Source organism: Sciurus vulgaris (genome assembly GCF_902686455.1).
Source record: "Sciurus vulgaris genome assembly, chromosome: X".
NCBI classification, from domain to species: Eukaryota; Metazoa; Chordata; class Mammalia; order Rodentia; family Sciuridae; genus Sciurus; species Sciurus vulgaris.
In genome coordinates this window covers 1,988,942-2,000,398 of record NC_136471.1, presented here as the reverse complement: position 1 = coordinate 2,000,398, position 11,457 = coordinate 1,988,942, and the positions used below count along the sequence as shown (strand labels likewise).

Below are 11,457 nucleotides of genomic sequence, written 5' to 3'. Positions count from 1 at the left end.
TTTTTTGTCTCTGTGCATGTTCATATGTCTACAGATTGTTGTCAATTTCTTAAAAGAGGTCCCATAACTTTGGAACGACTGGCAGTACAGGCTGTCAAAAGAATACCAGGTCCAGTGGCAGGGAGCCTACACAGACAGGATCACACACTTGCCCATGTGGTGTCATTTTGGCAGGGGCAAGCCCAGGTCCTGAACATTTCAGCTGCCTGATGCTGAGGGGGAAGGGTTCAGCAGGCATAGCCCAGAGGGCAGACCCAAAGTCCCAGACTCCAGAGCAGGAAGAGGTTGTAGGGCTGCTGTCCTCTACCTGGAAGGGCAGAGCTGCTGCTAAAGCTGAAGAGGTGAAGAGGGGCAGTCAGAGCACGAGGGCAGGGTGGACACACCAAGCTGGTGGTGGCCAGACTCTGCCCAGACTTGCACATAGTGGCCTGAAATTGGAGCAAAGTCAGGGGGGCCCTTTGAGATCATGGGAACCCACCTCTCCCCAAATGTGCAGAACAGGAAACTGAGGCCCAGAGTTGAGATGGGGACTTGAGCACCAGAGGCAAAGCTGCTGGCTTCCTCTCTTTTCCAGGGGTAATGACTCAGGGGAATTCAGCAGTGCTGCAGACAGGAGCCAGGCAGCCAGGCCTCCCTTGGCTGCCCCTCATCCATGGAGCTGCTGGCATCCCAGCCCTTCCTGCCTCACCCTACTCTGCTATCCTTGGGCAGAGAAGCCATCCCTTGATAGCCCAGGGCCACAGACTGGCTCTCAGTATCTCCCCATCGCAGGTCTGAGCCCCTGCTGACCCACCACTAGCCTGGAAGCCTGGGAAAGACTGACTGGCCTCATGCCTCTGCTTCCCCCACAACCACAGCCAAGGCCTGGAATCCAGCGGGTCTCCTGCACCCACACTGAGTTGAGGCTCTAGGCTTCTGAACTCTGCCTGAGCCCAGTGTGGCTCTGCCACTACATTACTAGGCCACCGCATGGACCCACTGCCTCAGTTTCCCTAGCAGCATGGGACTGTTGTCTCCTCTGAACTTCCAGAACTGACCTAAGGATAAAATGAGGTCCTTGACGAGAACGCCTGTCACCACTGGTGCTGAGAAAAGCAAATAGGACCTGGTGCCAAGGACCCCTTCCCCAACGGCTCCCAGCCCCTCCCCCAACGTCCTGGCTCCACCCCTTCCAGGCACTGAAGCTCACATGGTATTCCTATTAGCCAAAATCTGACACATGAGAATGAGAAAAGACAGTGCCGCAGGACTTGAGGTGGGGGACTTGAAGCGCTGTCAGCCGGAACTTACACCCTTTCCACTGTGGAAGCCGGAGGTGCCTGGAGACCGAGCTGTGCCCGGTCCACCACAGGCCCCTTCGCTCCTCCTGCGGGAAGCGGGGATGCCAGTGTAGACTCTGTAGAGCAACCTCCCCTAACCCAGGCCCAGCCTAGGTCAGGGCCACCCCCACACCACTCTGGTGCCCGAGCTCGGGGCCCCCATGCGGCAACGCTGTTGGGGGCTGGAGGCTGGGGGTTGGGGGTGCGGGCGCGTCGGGCAGGTCGCGCGGAGCGGGCAGAGGCTTGCAGGTGGGAGGAAGGCGGGTGGGGGCTTGGGAGGCGGAGGGAGACGCTGGGCAGGCCGCGGCCCCTCCCCGATCCCTCCCTGCGCGCCGGCGGCGACATTGCCCCTCCTGGGCAGGGGGCGGAGAAGACCGCGACGGGAGGGGAGGAGGCGGCGGAGGCGGAGGCGGGATTTGGAGTTTCCCTCCGCAGCGGCGGCGGCGGCGGCCCCTAGGCTCCAGGCGAGGCCGCCGCCCGGGGCTCTGGTGGCGTTCGGCAGTGGCAGTGGCGCTTCCCGCCGCCCGAGCTTCGGAAACTTCCCAGCCGCGACGCACAGAGCGGGTGCAGGGATCCGAGCTTAGCGGAGGTGAGCGGAGCACGCGGCACCCAGGGCCCCCACCCCACCCCCACCCGTCCTGGCTGCCCCCCGACGTGTGTTCCTCCACCCCGCACCCCCAAAGTCCTGTCAGTGCACAGCCCGGCCGGGGCGAGGCATTCACCCTTGCAAGACCCATTCGGTCCTACCACCACACACCCCGCACCCTGCCAGTGCACCTCCCATGTCCCCTGCCACTTCAACCACCAGCTGCACAATCACGTGTGCACAACCACGCACCACGGACGCAGGTCCCTGGAGTGCACACATCAGTAGCCCCTGGCCCACGACTCACCACTGTCCCCAACTCAGGCCAACACCCATCCCAGACCCTGCCACGCCCCAGTACACACCCAGGCGCGCACACACTGCCAACACATCCCTGCTATATCTGCACTAACACAGCCCCCCCACCATGCCCTCACCATCTTAAACTCCCCATATGCCCATTACAGACACCCCACCCACGTTCCCAGCCCAGAAACACTGCAGTCCACCCACCCGGGAGCGAAGTCCCAACACAAACCCACACCCGTGGCTAACACTCCCCAGGCAGGCACTTCCAGCATCCCCAGCAAGCACTCTCATACACCCCAACTTGCACGCACACCTGCTTGATTGCATGCTCTCCAGCATCCTGCCCCGCCCCCATCGCAAATAGCCCTCAACACCCCCCACCACATCGCTGAGTCCCTCCCACCACTCCTCCCCAACACCTGGCAGAGGGCTCTAGAGGCTGCAGCATTTGGTGGCATCTCTGCCAGGCACCTCTGGCTCTCCTTCGGCATCGGCTCACCAGCCTAGGCACCCCTCACCCCACCAGGTGCCTCCCTAAACAGACATTGAGACTCCCCAGTGACTGGCAGGACCTCTTCCCTAAAAGATAAAGAAGGCATTTGGGGCCCAAGGTACTGTACTTAGATGTGGAGGGGGGGGTGCGGGGGTGGGGGTGTAGGAAGAGGCAGGCACTGAAATGGAGGAGGCCCAGCTGGGCCCAAAGGTGTGCCAACTGCCCGGCCCGCACGTAGTGGGTTGGTTTCATGAGGGCTGGAGTCCGCGTGCACTGTTTGTGTCCCTGTCTGCGTGTGTGCTGGCGGGGAGGGCTGTGTGTGCACGTGTGCTTGTGCGTGTCTGGGAGGAGTGTGTGATCGGCAGAAGGCAAAAGCAGGAGCAGCACCCTCCTGGGCTCCCCCAGGCAACAATTGGTTTCATTCATTCATGCCTTCTTTGTTAACGAGCATTTCTTCGGTGAGCTCCGGGCGCGTGCCAGGCCCTGCACTGGGGGCTGGGGCCAGATTGGGGCCGGCACACACCCGTTCCTGCCTTGGAGGAACTCCCAGTCCCGCGAGGAACCCGACCAGGAAAAGCAGAAAGCCATCCCCAGCGGAAAGTGGATTTGGTGGAAAAGACACTGGATTTGGCAGGAATGCTGTCGCTGGGAGTTGTGCTCCTAGCCATGTGACCGGGCCGCGACAGCCGAAATCCTGCCACTCGGCCCGGCGGGAACGGTGCATTTGGCTGGGGGGCGGGGGGGAGGCGGGGCGCTGCTCCTGGGAGGCTACCCGGACCGGAGAGCGCACGCGGCACGCGCGGGGCCTGCGGGCGACGGCGTCCGGGCGGCCTCCAGGGAGCGTTGGCCGGGCCAGGCGAAGGCCAGGGGTACCCAGCGGGGGCGGCGGTGGGCGCAGCGCCCATCCTGCGGCGAGCTGCGAGCGCGCCGCCTGGCTCCGTCCGCCAGAGGGGGCCAGGCAAGGCCCGGGCGCGCGGCTGCCTCCCCTAGCACAGCCCGCCAGGGGAGCAGTCGCGGGGCGGGGCCAGCGCCCGGAGCAGGCGCTGCAGGGGGCCTGAGTAGGGGCGGGCCCGACGAGGGTCGGGGTGGGGGGGGGGGGCCGGAGCTTGGCTGCACTCAGCCCTGCAGTGCGGAGGTGGCAACAGGTTCCCATTTGTCCTGTTGCTGGCGCTGCGGGCGCTGCAGGCTCCGGGCACAGAGCATTGACTTTTGAGATTGAGCGCCCCTCGTCTCTCACTCACTCCCGTTTTCTCCCGGTGGGAGGACTTCCCAGCAGGGATCTGGAACAAGGTGCAGGGCAACCACTCTTCAGGTGTTTGGAGACGCGGGATTGTTGGAGTCTAGACTTTCCTTTCCTTTGCCATTGCCAAGATTGCTTTCCTCCTCGTCCTCCTCTCCACCACCCCAGCTAGTCACCTCCTCCAGGGAGCCCTCTCCAGAGAGCAATGCCTGGGCACCTCAGGAGTACCAATTTCCTTCGGGTTGATGAGGCTCTCTTTGAGCACACTGAGCCCTCATGACAGGGTGAATGGGGCACGTGTCTCCCCATGCCGCTGCCACTCCATCCACAATGTGACTAAACCCCAACCCTGTTTGCCAAGTCGGGACATTGCAGAACCTCTGGTGCCTTCAAACTTCTGTCCACCCCAAGGTCCCACCCACAGTTGCGGTGGGGTCTGGAAGCAGCCCACAGGCTGGGTACCCATGGCCAAGTGGCAACCTATGTCTGTCACTGTGGAGCTAGGATGTTGGAGATGGAGAAGGTAGAAGGCAGAGTCCCTCTTCCAGGGGTGCACTGTGAAAGGGAGAAGTGGACTATGCCACAGCCTAAACGCAGGAGTCCATGGAGAACCAAGAGAGGACACTACAGGCTGGCCTGTGGGAGGGGGCTGGAGAAAGTGCAGAATCTGGGCAGGCAGCCTATGTAAGAAGGATGGGACCCCTGCCCATAGGACTAGAGGGGCATGGCCCAGTCACCTAGATCCCCTGCGTGCAGGCTTTGGTACTCTAGAGGCAGGGACATGGTGGGTGTGGCCAAAGATAAGCCCACCACCTGTGGCCTTAGAAGCCTGGAGCTGACAGCTCACTGCTGGGAGGGAGGGAGAAAGCAGGCCTAGGCCCCTTAGAGGTGACCTAGCTTTCCATACCCTGCTGCTTCCCTTAGCATCACTTCACATGATGTCTCATCTTACCCTGTGGTTCATGGGGGAGGCTTTTCAACAGACACAGGAATGGCCCGCAGTAATTCTAAGTGTTGCACTTCTCCGTGGCTTTGCGTTCTTCACTTCTTAGGAAAACATTCTGTGGTACCCATCCTGTGTGAATAGGTCTGCTTGCTTTTATTTAGTTCCTTATGGTAGATTCCCAGAAGTGGCCAAAGGTATGGATTTTTTTGTCTAGCTCTTGATGCACATTGCCAGATTAATTTCCAAAAGGACCAAAATCCCCCAGCAAGAGAACAGTGCTAGGTTTCTCTGCAGCCTTGCCAATGCTGTGTGTTCTCATTTTGAGAACATTCTACTAATGTAGCAAGTGGGAAGTGCTACCTTGTTTGCTGTTGTTACCTTGTTTTTGGAATTGGCTTCCCTTCCATGACTGAGATTAAATCATCCCCAAATATTTTTTACCCCATCACATTCCTTCCTTCGTGCAGTTTGCAGGCTTTTTGAGGTCCTTATCGATTTATCTGCCAGGGTCTTACCCTTTTGATTATTTGGTATGAGCTTTATCTTATCTGTTGTATGTTTTCCTTCAACACTGTTATTCGCTTTTGTTGGGCTTTAAGCAGAGAAAGGACACATAGCCAGATCCAGCATTTTAGAAACCTCCTCCAGCCCTCCTTTCATTGTCTCAGCACTTATCACCCCTGATATCTTGTTCAGCCTCTTAGCTTATCGTTGGTCTGTCCTGCTGGCCTGGGAGGGAGCACCAGGCAAGCAGCAACTCTGTGTGTCAGGCCTGTTCATCATCTATGCCCAAGGAAAGGATGCAGGCCACCCGACTTTGTTGAATGAATGGCATTCTGGCACAGAGCAAGGCAGGGTGAAGAACAAGTTGATGCAGGAGACAGGGAGACTGTTTCGGAAGCTGTGACAGCGACTTGGCCAAGAGATGGCGAATGTGAGCCCACAGCCAGTGGCGCAGGCAGAGGGATGCTGGTGGATGGAGAGATTCTGGTAGAAACTACTTCCCTCCAGATGGATCTGTCCAGGAGGTTAGGGAGAGAAGGCAGGGGGAGAAGCCAGGGGTGACTCCTACATCAGTGTGATGTGAGTGGAGTGCCCCTGTTTAAGGCTCCTGGGCACCTTTAGCCAGGCCTGTGCAAACGAAGGCGGCATGGGGTAGGGTGCTGAGGACCTTCCCTGTGCCTGCCTACCCCCTCTGAGGAGCTTTGGGCAGAGCTCTGGACCCAAGGTAGCAGCAGGTTTTCTAGTCCTGCTTCTTCCTCCCCTCCAAGAATTCAGGAGGCCCACGGCGGCCCAGGGTAGTGGCTCTGATGAGCCCATTATACGGATGGGCCCACTGAGGTCCAGGCGGGAAATAGGATGGTCCAGGACCACTGTGTGAGTTGTTGGAAGCAGCTTCTGGGGCAGGAGCACTGAGCTTTTGTCCCCACCCCTCCCCCTGCCTCCAGGGGCCAGGCTGGCGCCGGCCAGGGGAGCTGTAACTGGTTCCCTGCTGGGCCCCTGACCTGCCCTTGGCCTCTGCCCTGACCCTGTCCCGCTTGGGTGGAAGCCCCAGCTCAGCCTGCCACTCGCGGGTCCCACCCGACTGCTTTCTCTCGCACCCGTTGGCTCGCCGACCCCTTTGGGCCCGCCCCGCCGCCCCGCCCCGGCCCGCCCCTCTGAGCTGCTACTCCACGTCCCGAGGCAGAGGCTTCCAAGGTGGAAGCTGGGTCTCGCTGCCAGGAAGCTGCCGGCGCGCTAGCGGCGCGCGAGGCTTGGCTTCCACGTGCGAGCCTGCTCCGCCGCCCCGCCCCCTCCCGGCTGCCGGGCCTGGGGACTCCCTGCCCTGGGACGGCGCCCAGCGCCCTGCCACTACAGTAGCCCTGGCCGGGACATCCACGCGCGGCCGCCAGCCGCCGGATCCAGGTCTCTCTCCTTTTGTTCTCTCCTAGGGGGGAGGACTGGGGCCGGCTCAGCTCCGAGCGGGCTCGCCGAAGCCCTTCACCTCGTCGCCCCTTTTCCCTGGGCGCGCCTGGCCGTGGGGGAGATCGAGGCCTTGAACCCCATTCCCTCGCGCGCACACACCCCTGAAGTCGTAAGCTCGAACTTGGGGCGTGATAGGAGGCAGGCCCGGCGAAGGGGCCAGAAAGGAGGTGTGAAGGGAGGGGGCTGGGGCAGGGGCGCCCGGAGGAGCCCGGAAGGTCCGCTGGGCACCGCTTCTCTTCTGGGAGCCCCTCGCGCCTCCCTAACCCAGGCAGGGAGCAGCGCCCCGCGCCCGAGTGGCTGCCGCGGTGCTTTTCTCGGGGCGCCTTTTCCGTGTTCTCACTGCGGGTGGAGCGCGAGGAGAGGAGCTGGAGGTGGACGAGTGTCCCTGCGGGACTCGGCGGCCGCCTTCAGGACTTGGGGCTGGCTTCACATCTCGGCCCCGGACCCGCAGTCGGCGGGGACCCTAGCTCACACCGCGCGCCTTCCCTCTCTCCGCAGCGCCCGCCCGACGTGCAGAGAGCCGCGCGCCCATGGAGAGTCTGGGCCGCTCGTGCCTGTGGCTGCGCCGGGAGCTGTCGCCCCCGCGGCCGCGGCTGCTGCTCCTGGACTGCCGCAGCCGCGAGCTGTACGAGTCGGCGCGCATCGGCGGGGCGCTGAGCGTGGCCCTGCCCGCGCTGCTGCTGCGCCGCCTGCGGAGGGGAAGCCTGTCGGTGCGCGCGCTCCTGCCCGGGCCGCCGCTGCAGCCGCCTCCCCCTGCCCCGGTGCTCCTGTACGACCAAAGCGGGGGCCGGCGACGGCGTGGGGAGGCCGAGGCCGAGGCTGAGGAGTGGGAGGCCGAGTCGGTGCTGGGCACCCTGCTCCAGAAACTGCGTGAGGAAGGCTACCTGGCATACTACCTGCAGGGTAGGTATGGGGTAGGTATTGGGGAGGACCCCTGCGTGGGGAGGCAAGGCCCTGGTTTCCAAAGGGATTCATAATTAATTTGACCTTGGGTAAGCCCCATCTATTTTGTCTATAGTGGAGGTAAGACTCTCTCTCCCAATAGCTACGAGGCTGCTTTCAGGGGAGGGGAGCCTAATCATGACCTTGGGCAGGTCCTTCACCCTTGCAAAGTCCCAGTTCTAAGTCTACAAAATGGGGAGAACTGGGCTGAGCTGACCTAGTTACCAGGATGCTCAAGAACCAAGTACCACGTTTGGGATGCCTGGGTCTGGCCAACAGCTTCCCTGCTTCCCTAATGCTCCCTGGTCCCCTGTGCCTCAAGGGAGGCAGGGGCCAGACAGCAGGAGGGAAAATCCCAGGCCCTGAGAGGGTGGGGGGAAATCCTGGAGAAGCTGTACAGGCAGGAGAAGGCACGAGGACAAGGGATCAGCCTCCCCCATAGTCAGGGCAGGGCCCGGGTGGGTGAAGGGAAGGCAAGCTGATACAGGTCTGTTGGCTCTTTGCTAAGCCACAACCCCCTCCCCAGAGGCCCAGTGCAGGGGCAAGGTTCCCATGAACCTATAGACGGCAGCTGTCCCCACCTCCTGATCGGTTGGTCACCAAGAAAGGTCAGTTGGGCTGTAATGAGAATATATAAATATAGGAAGTGTCAGATTTCCAGGCCCCCACCCCCAGCCCAGGGAAATGGCAGAATCTGTAGATGAAGGACTTGCTAGCTTTTCAAGACTTTGGGACCGTTCAGATGGAATGTCATACTCTCTCCCAAGCTCCCCACTTCTTGGGGTCCCACTTCATCCCTGAGGGCTCTCCTGGCCACACCCAATCAGCAGGTAGAGAACTGACATCTGAACCTTTCCTCTTCTTTAACTGGTAGCTGCCGTCTCATCTGCCTCGGCTCGCAGCCCTGGAGCTCTGAGCACCTCTTGGGTGGCTCTGTCAGGAACCAGCTTCTTGCACCTCCGGTGGCCACAGTGGGCACTGGCCAATGCTGAATGAGGATGGCTGGGGCACCCACAGTGTACCACGCGTGGCCCCCCAATATAAATGAAGCTGCTGACTTTCTTTATTCCCTTTGGGGACATCTGCCATCCCCGTGGGTTGTTTAGGGTCAGCTCCCTAACCCCTGCCAGGGGCACTCGACTGCCCAGGAAGCCAGTCAGCCGGACCCTCTGCTTCTCCCTCCACAGGTGGCTTCGCCAGATTTCAGGCCGAATGCCCTCACCTGTGTGAAACCAGCCTCAGTAGTGGTGCTGGCTCAAGCATGGCCCCAGTGCCCAGCCCAGTGCCTGTGGTGGGGCTGGGTGGCCTGTGCCTGGGCTCCGACTGCTCTGACGCGGAATCTGAGGCTGACCGCGACTCCATGAGCTGTGGCCTGGATTCGGAAGGCACCACGCCTCCTCCAGTGGGGCTGCTGCCATCCTTCCCAGTCCAGATCTTGCCCAACCTCTACCTGGGCAGTGCCCGGGATTCGGCCAACTTGGAGAGCCTGGCCAAGCTCGGCATCCGCTACATCCTCAATGTCACCCCCAACCTTCCTAACCTCTTCGAGAAGAATGGTGACTTTCACTACAAGCAGATCCCCATCTCTGACCACTGGAGCCAGAACTTGTCCCAGTTCTTTCCGGAGGCCATTGCATTCATTGGTGAGTCTGCCTTGCCCTCCCTTCCTTCCTCTCCACCGCACCCCCCTCAGCCTAGCTCCTGCCTGGCCCTGGAGAGAATTCTGAGAAGCTTAGCTGCCACTCCCAGAGCCGGGATAACCCTTCAAGGTTGGGGCGGGCAAGGCTCAGGCCACAGCTAGGGAAACCTCCAGGACTCTGAGGCAGGGCGGGGGCTGCAAGGGCCCTGCTGGAAGGCCACCTGGCCATGGTCTCACTCACACTGGTCCTTGGGGTCCCCCTGACCCTGCACTGCCCCACCTAGATGAGGCCTTGTCCCAGAACTGCGGGGTGCTCGTCCACTGCCTGGCAGGGGTCAGCCGCTCTGTCACCGTCACCGTGGCCTACCTCATGCAGAAGCTCCACCTCTCGCTCAACGACGCCTATGACCTGGTCAAGAGGAAGAAGTCTAACATCTCGCCCAACTTCAACTTCATGGGGCAGCTGCTGGACTTTGAGCGCAGCCTGCGCCTGGAGGAGAGGCGCTCCCAGGGGCAGGGCAGTGGGGGCCAGGAGTCCGCCACCTCCGACCCACCCTCCTTCTTTACCACCCCCACCAGCGATGGGGTCTTTGAGCTGGACCCCACATAAGACCCTGTGGGGCTGGCAGAGCTGGTCCCCACCCACAACCCCACACCCAGTGGGTGCTCTGACCACCCATGTAGTAGGGGAGAAGAGGGGAGGGGACTCAGCCATAAGCAGGGGGGCTGGGGGAGGGAAAGCTCAATACCTCACTTGGGGGCAGTGGAGCAAGGCAGGGGCCAGAGCAGAGACCTGCCCTACCCACTCGGGACAGCCGCGGGAATCCTATTAAACGTGCCTAAGGGCCGGCCCCAGGGCCACCGGCCTGACCCGTACCTCTTTCGGGTGGGACCACGCTCCAGAATCTGCCTCTTCTGCGACTGTTACTTTACTCTTTGGGGGGTGGGGTGGGGTTCCCTGTCTGAAGGACCATTCCAGGTGGCTGCCGGTTCCCTGGGGTCCTGGGTGCTCAGCCACCTCAGCTGGGCCCTGGGGCTCCCTGCTGTTTCCCCCTTCAGGAAGGGTGTGTGCCACCTCCTTTGCCACAAGAACCTGCTCCCGGTCCCTTCCCTGTCCCAAATGACCACTCGTGGGCAGGGACTCACCACCACCACCAGGGTAGTCACTTCCCTGCTGCTCTGACAAGGGCTTGGGCCTCTTAGGGCTGGGAGCCTCCAGAGGATGTAGACCCAGAGATGCAATGACTGCCCGGCCTCCACAGGGACAGCCTCTCTGGGTGGCTTCTTGCTGCGCCTGGGAGCCACTGGGCGGGTTCCTGGCCACACATCTGGCACCCTGACTGTTTCCTTCCTCCTCCCCCAGATGTCTTGACGGGATCACTGGGGCTCTTTGTGACTGAGGGTGGTCAAACTGCCACCGGAGGAGATGGGGTCTCAGAGCAAGAGCCGGGAGGGGAGGGAGGGAAGGCTGAGGCCTTGATTTTGCCGCTGTTGGTTTGGGGGTGGGGAAGGGGCCGAGCTGCAGACACACACACGGTCATTCATTGCAGGCCACACCCCTTGCGGGACGCCCGCACATCGGAGTTCACACATGCACACTAGCCTCCACTTACACGCTCGCCTGGGGCCGGCAGTCCCGTCTCCCCTCGAGCCTGGAAGTGGGGCTGTGCTTGTTTGTTTCTGTAATCCACATCATGATTGCTTTCTTTAATTGTTCCTCCTGAATAAACGGTTTATTTAAGATACTGAATAGAGAGGAAAGCTGCTTCCTGAGCTCCTTAGAGGGTCTGGGGGAAGGTGGGGAAGGAGACCCTTAGCATCCCTCTCTGCCTGCCCATAAGAGGGCGTGCCAGGGACTCAAGTGCCACTTTACGTCACCCACGTCTGAGTCCCCATTCCTTCACCACCCTGCCACACACTGCTGAAGACCAGGCCCCAGCAGAAGGGCCTGGCTGCTCAGAGCTGGCTGGAGGGGGAGACAGAACTCACTGAGTTAGTAAGTCACACGGTACGTGTCC

General features: G+C 61.3%; 1 protein-coding gene across 3 annotated transcripts; it reads left to right on the top strand.

The window, feature by feature from the left end:
* Nucleotides 1-1,761: 1,761 nt before the first annotated feature.
* On the top strand, nucleotides 1,762-11,183 carry DUSP9 (dual specificity phosphatase 9). Of its 3 annotated transcripts, none has more exons than XM_079124048.1 (4): nucleotides 1,762-1,908; nucleotides 7,357-7,761; nucleotides 8,988-9,443; nucleotides 9,724-11,183. In XM_079124048.1, the coding sequence occupies exons 2-4, from the start codon at nucleotides 7,389-7,391 to the stop codon at nucleotides 10,047-10,049; spliced, it is 1,155 nt and encodes a 384-aa protein (XP_078980174.1). In that variant the 5' UTR covers nucleotides 1,762-1,908; nucleotides 7,357-7,388; the 3' UTR covers nucleotides 10,050-11,183. The 3 variants fall into 3 exon arrangements, with proteins under 3 accessions (XP_078980174.1, XP_078980172.1, XP_078980173.1); XM_079124046.1 differs by lacking the exon at nucleotides 1,762-1,908 and adding an exon at nucleotides 2,534-2,825; XM_079124047.1 differs by lacking the exon at nucleotides 1,762-1,908 and adding an exon at nucleotides 6,579-6,798.
* The last annotated feature ends 274 nt before the right edge of the window (nucleotides 11,184-11,457 follow it).

Bases quoted from the DNA above. Each gene is read 5' to 3' on its own strand.
- DUSP9 (XM_079124048.1), top strand. From the start codon at position 7,389: ATGGAGAGTCTGGGCCGCTCGTGCCTGTGGCTGCGCCGGGAGCTGTCG. The intron at 7,762-8,987 runs GTAGGTATGGGG...CTCCCTCCACAG, and splicing joins CCTGGCATACTACCTGCAGG to GTGGCTTCGCCAGATTTCAG. The intron at 9,444-9,723 runs GTGAGTCTGCCT...TGCCCCACCTAG, and splicing joins GGAGGCCATTGCATTCATTG to ATGAGGCCTTGTCCCAGAAC.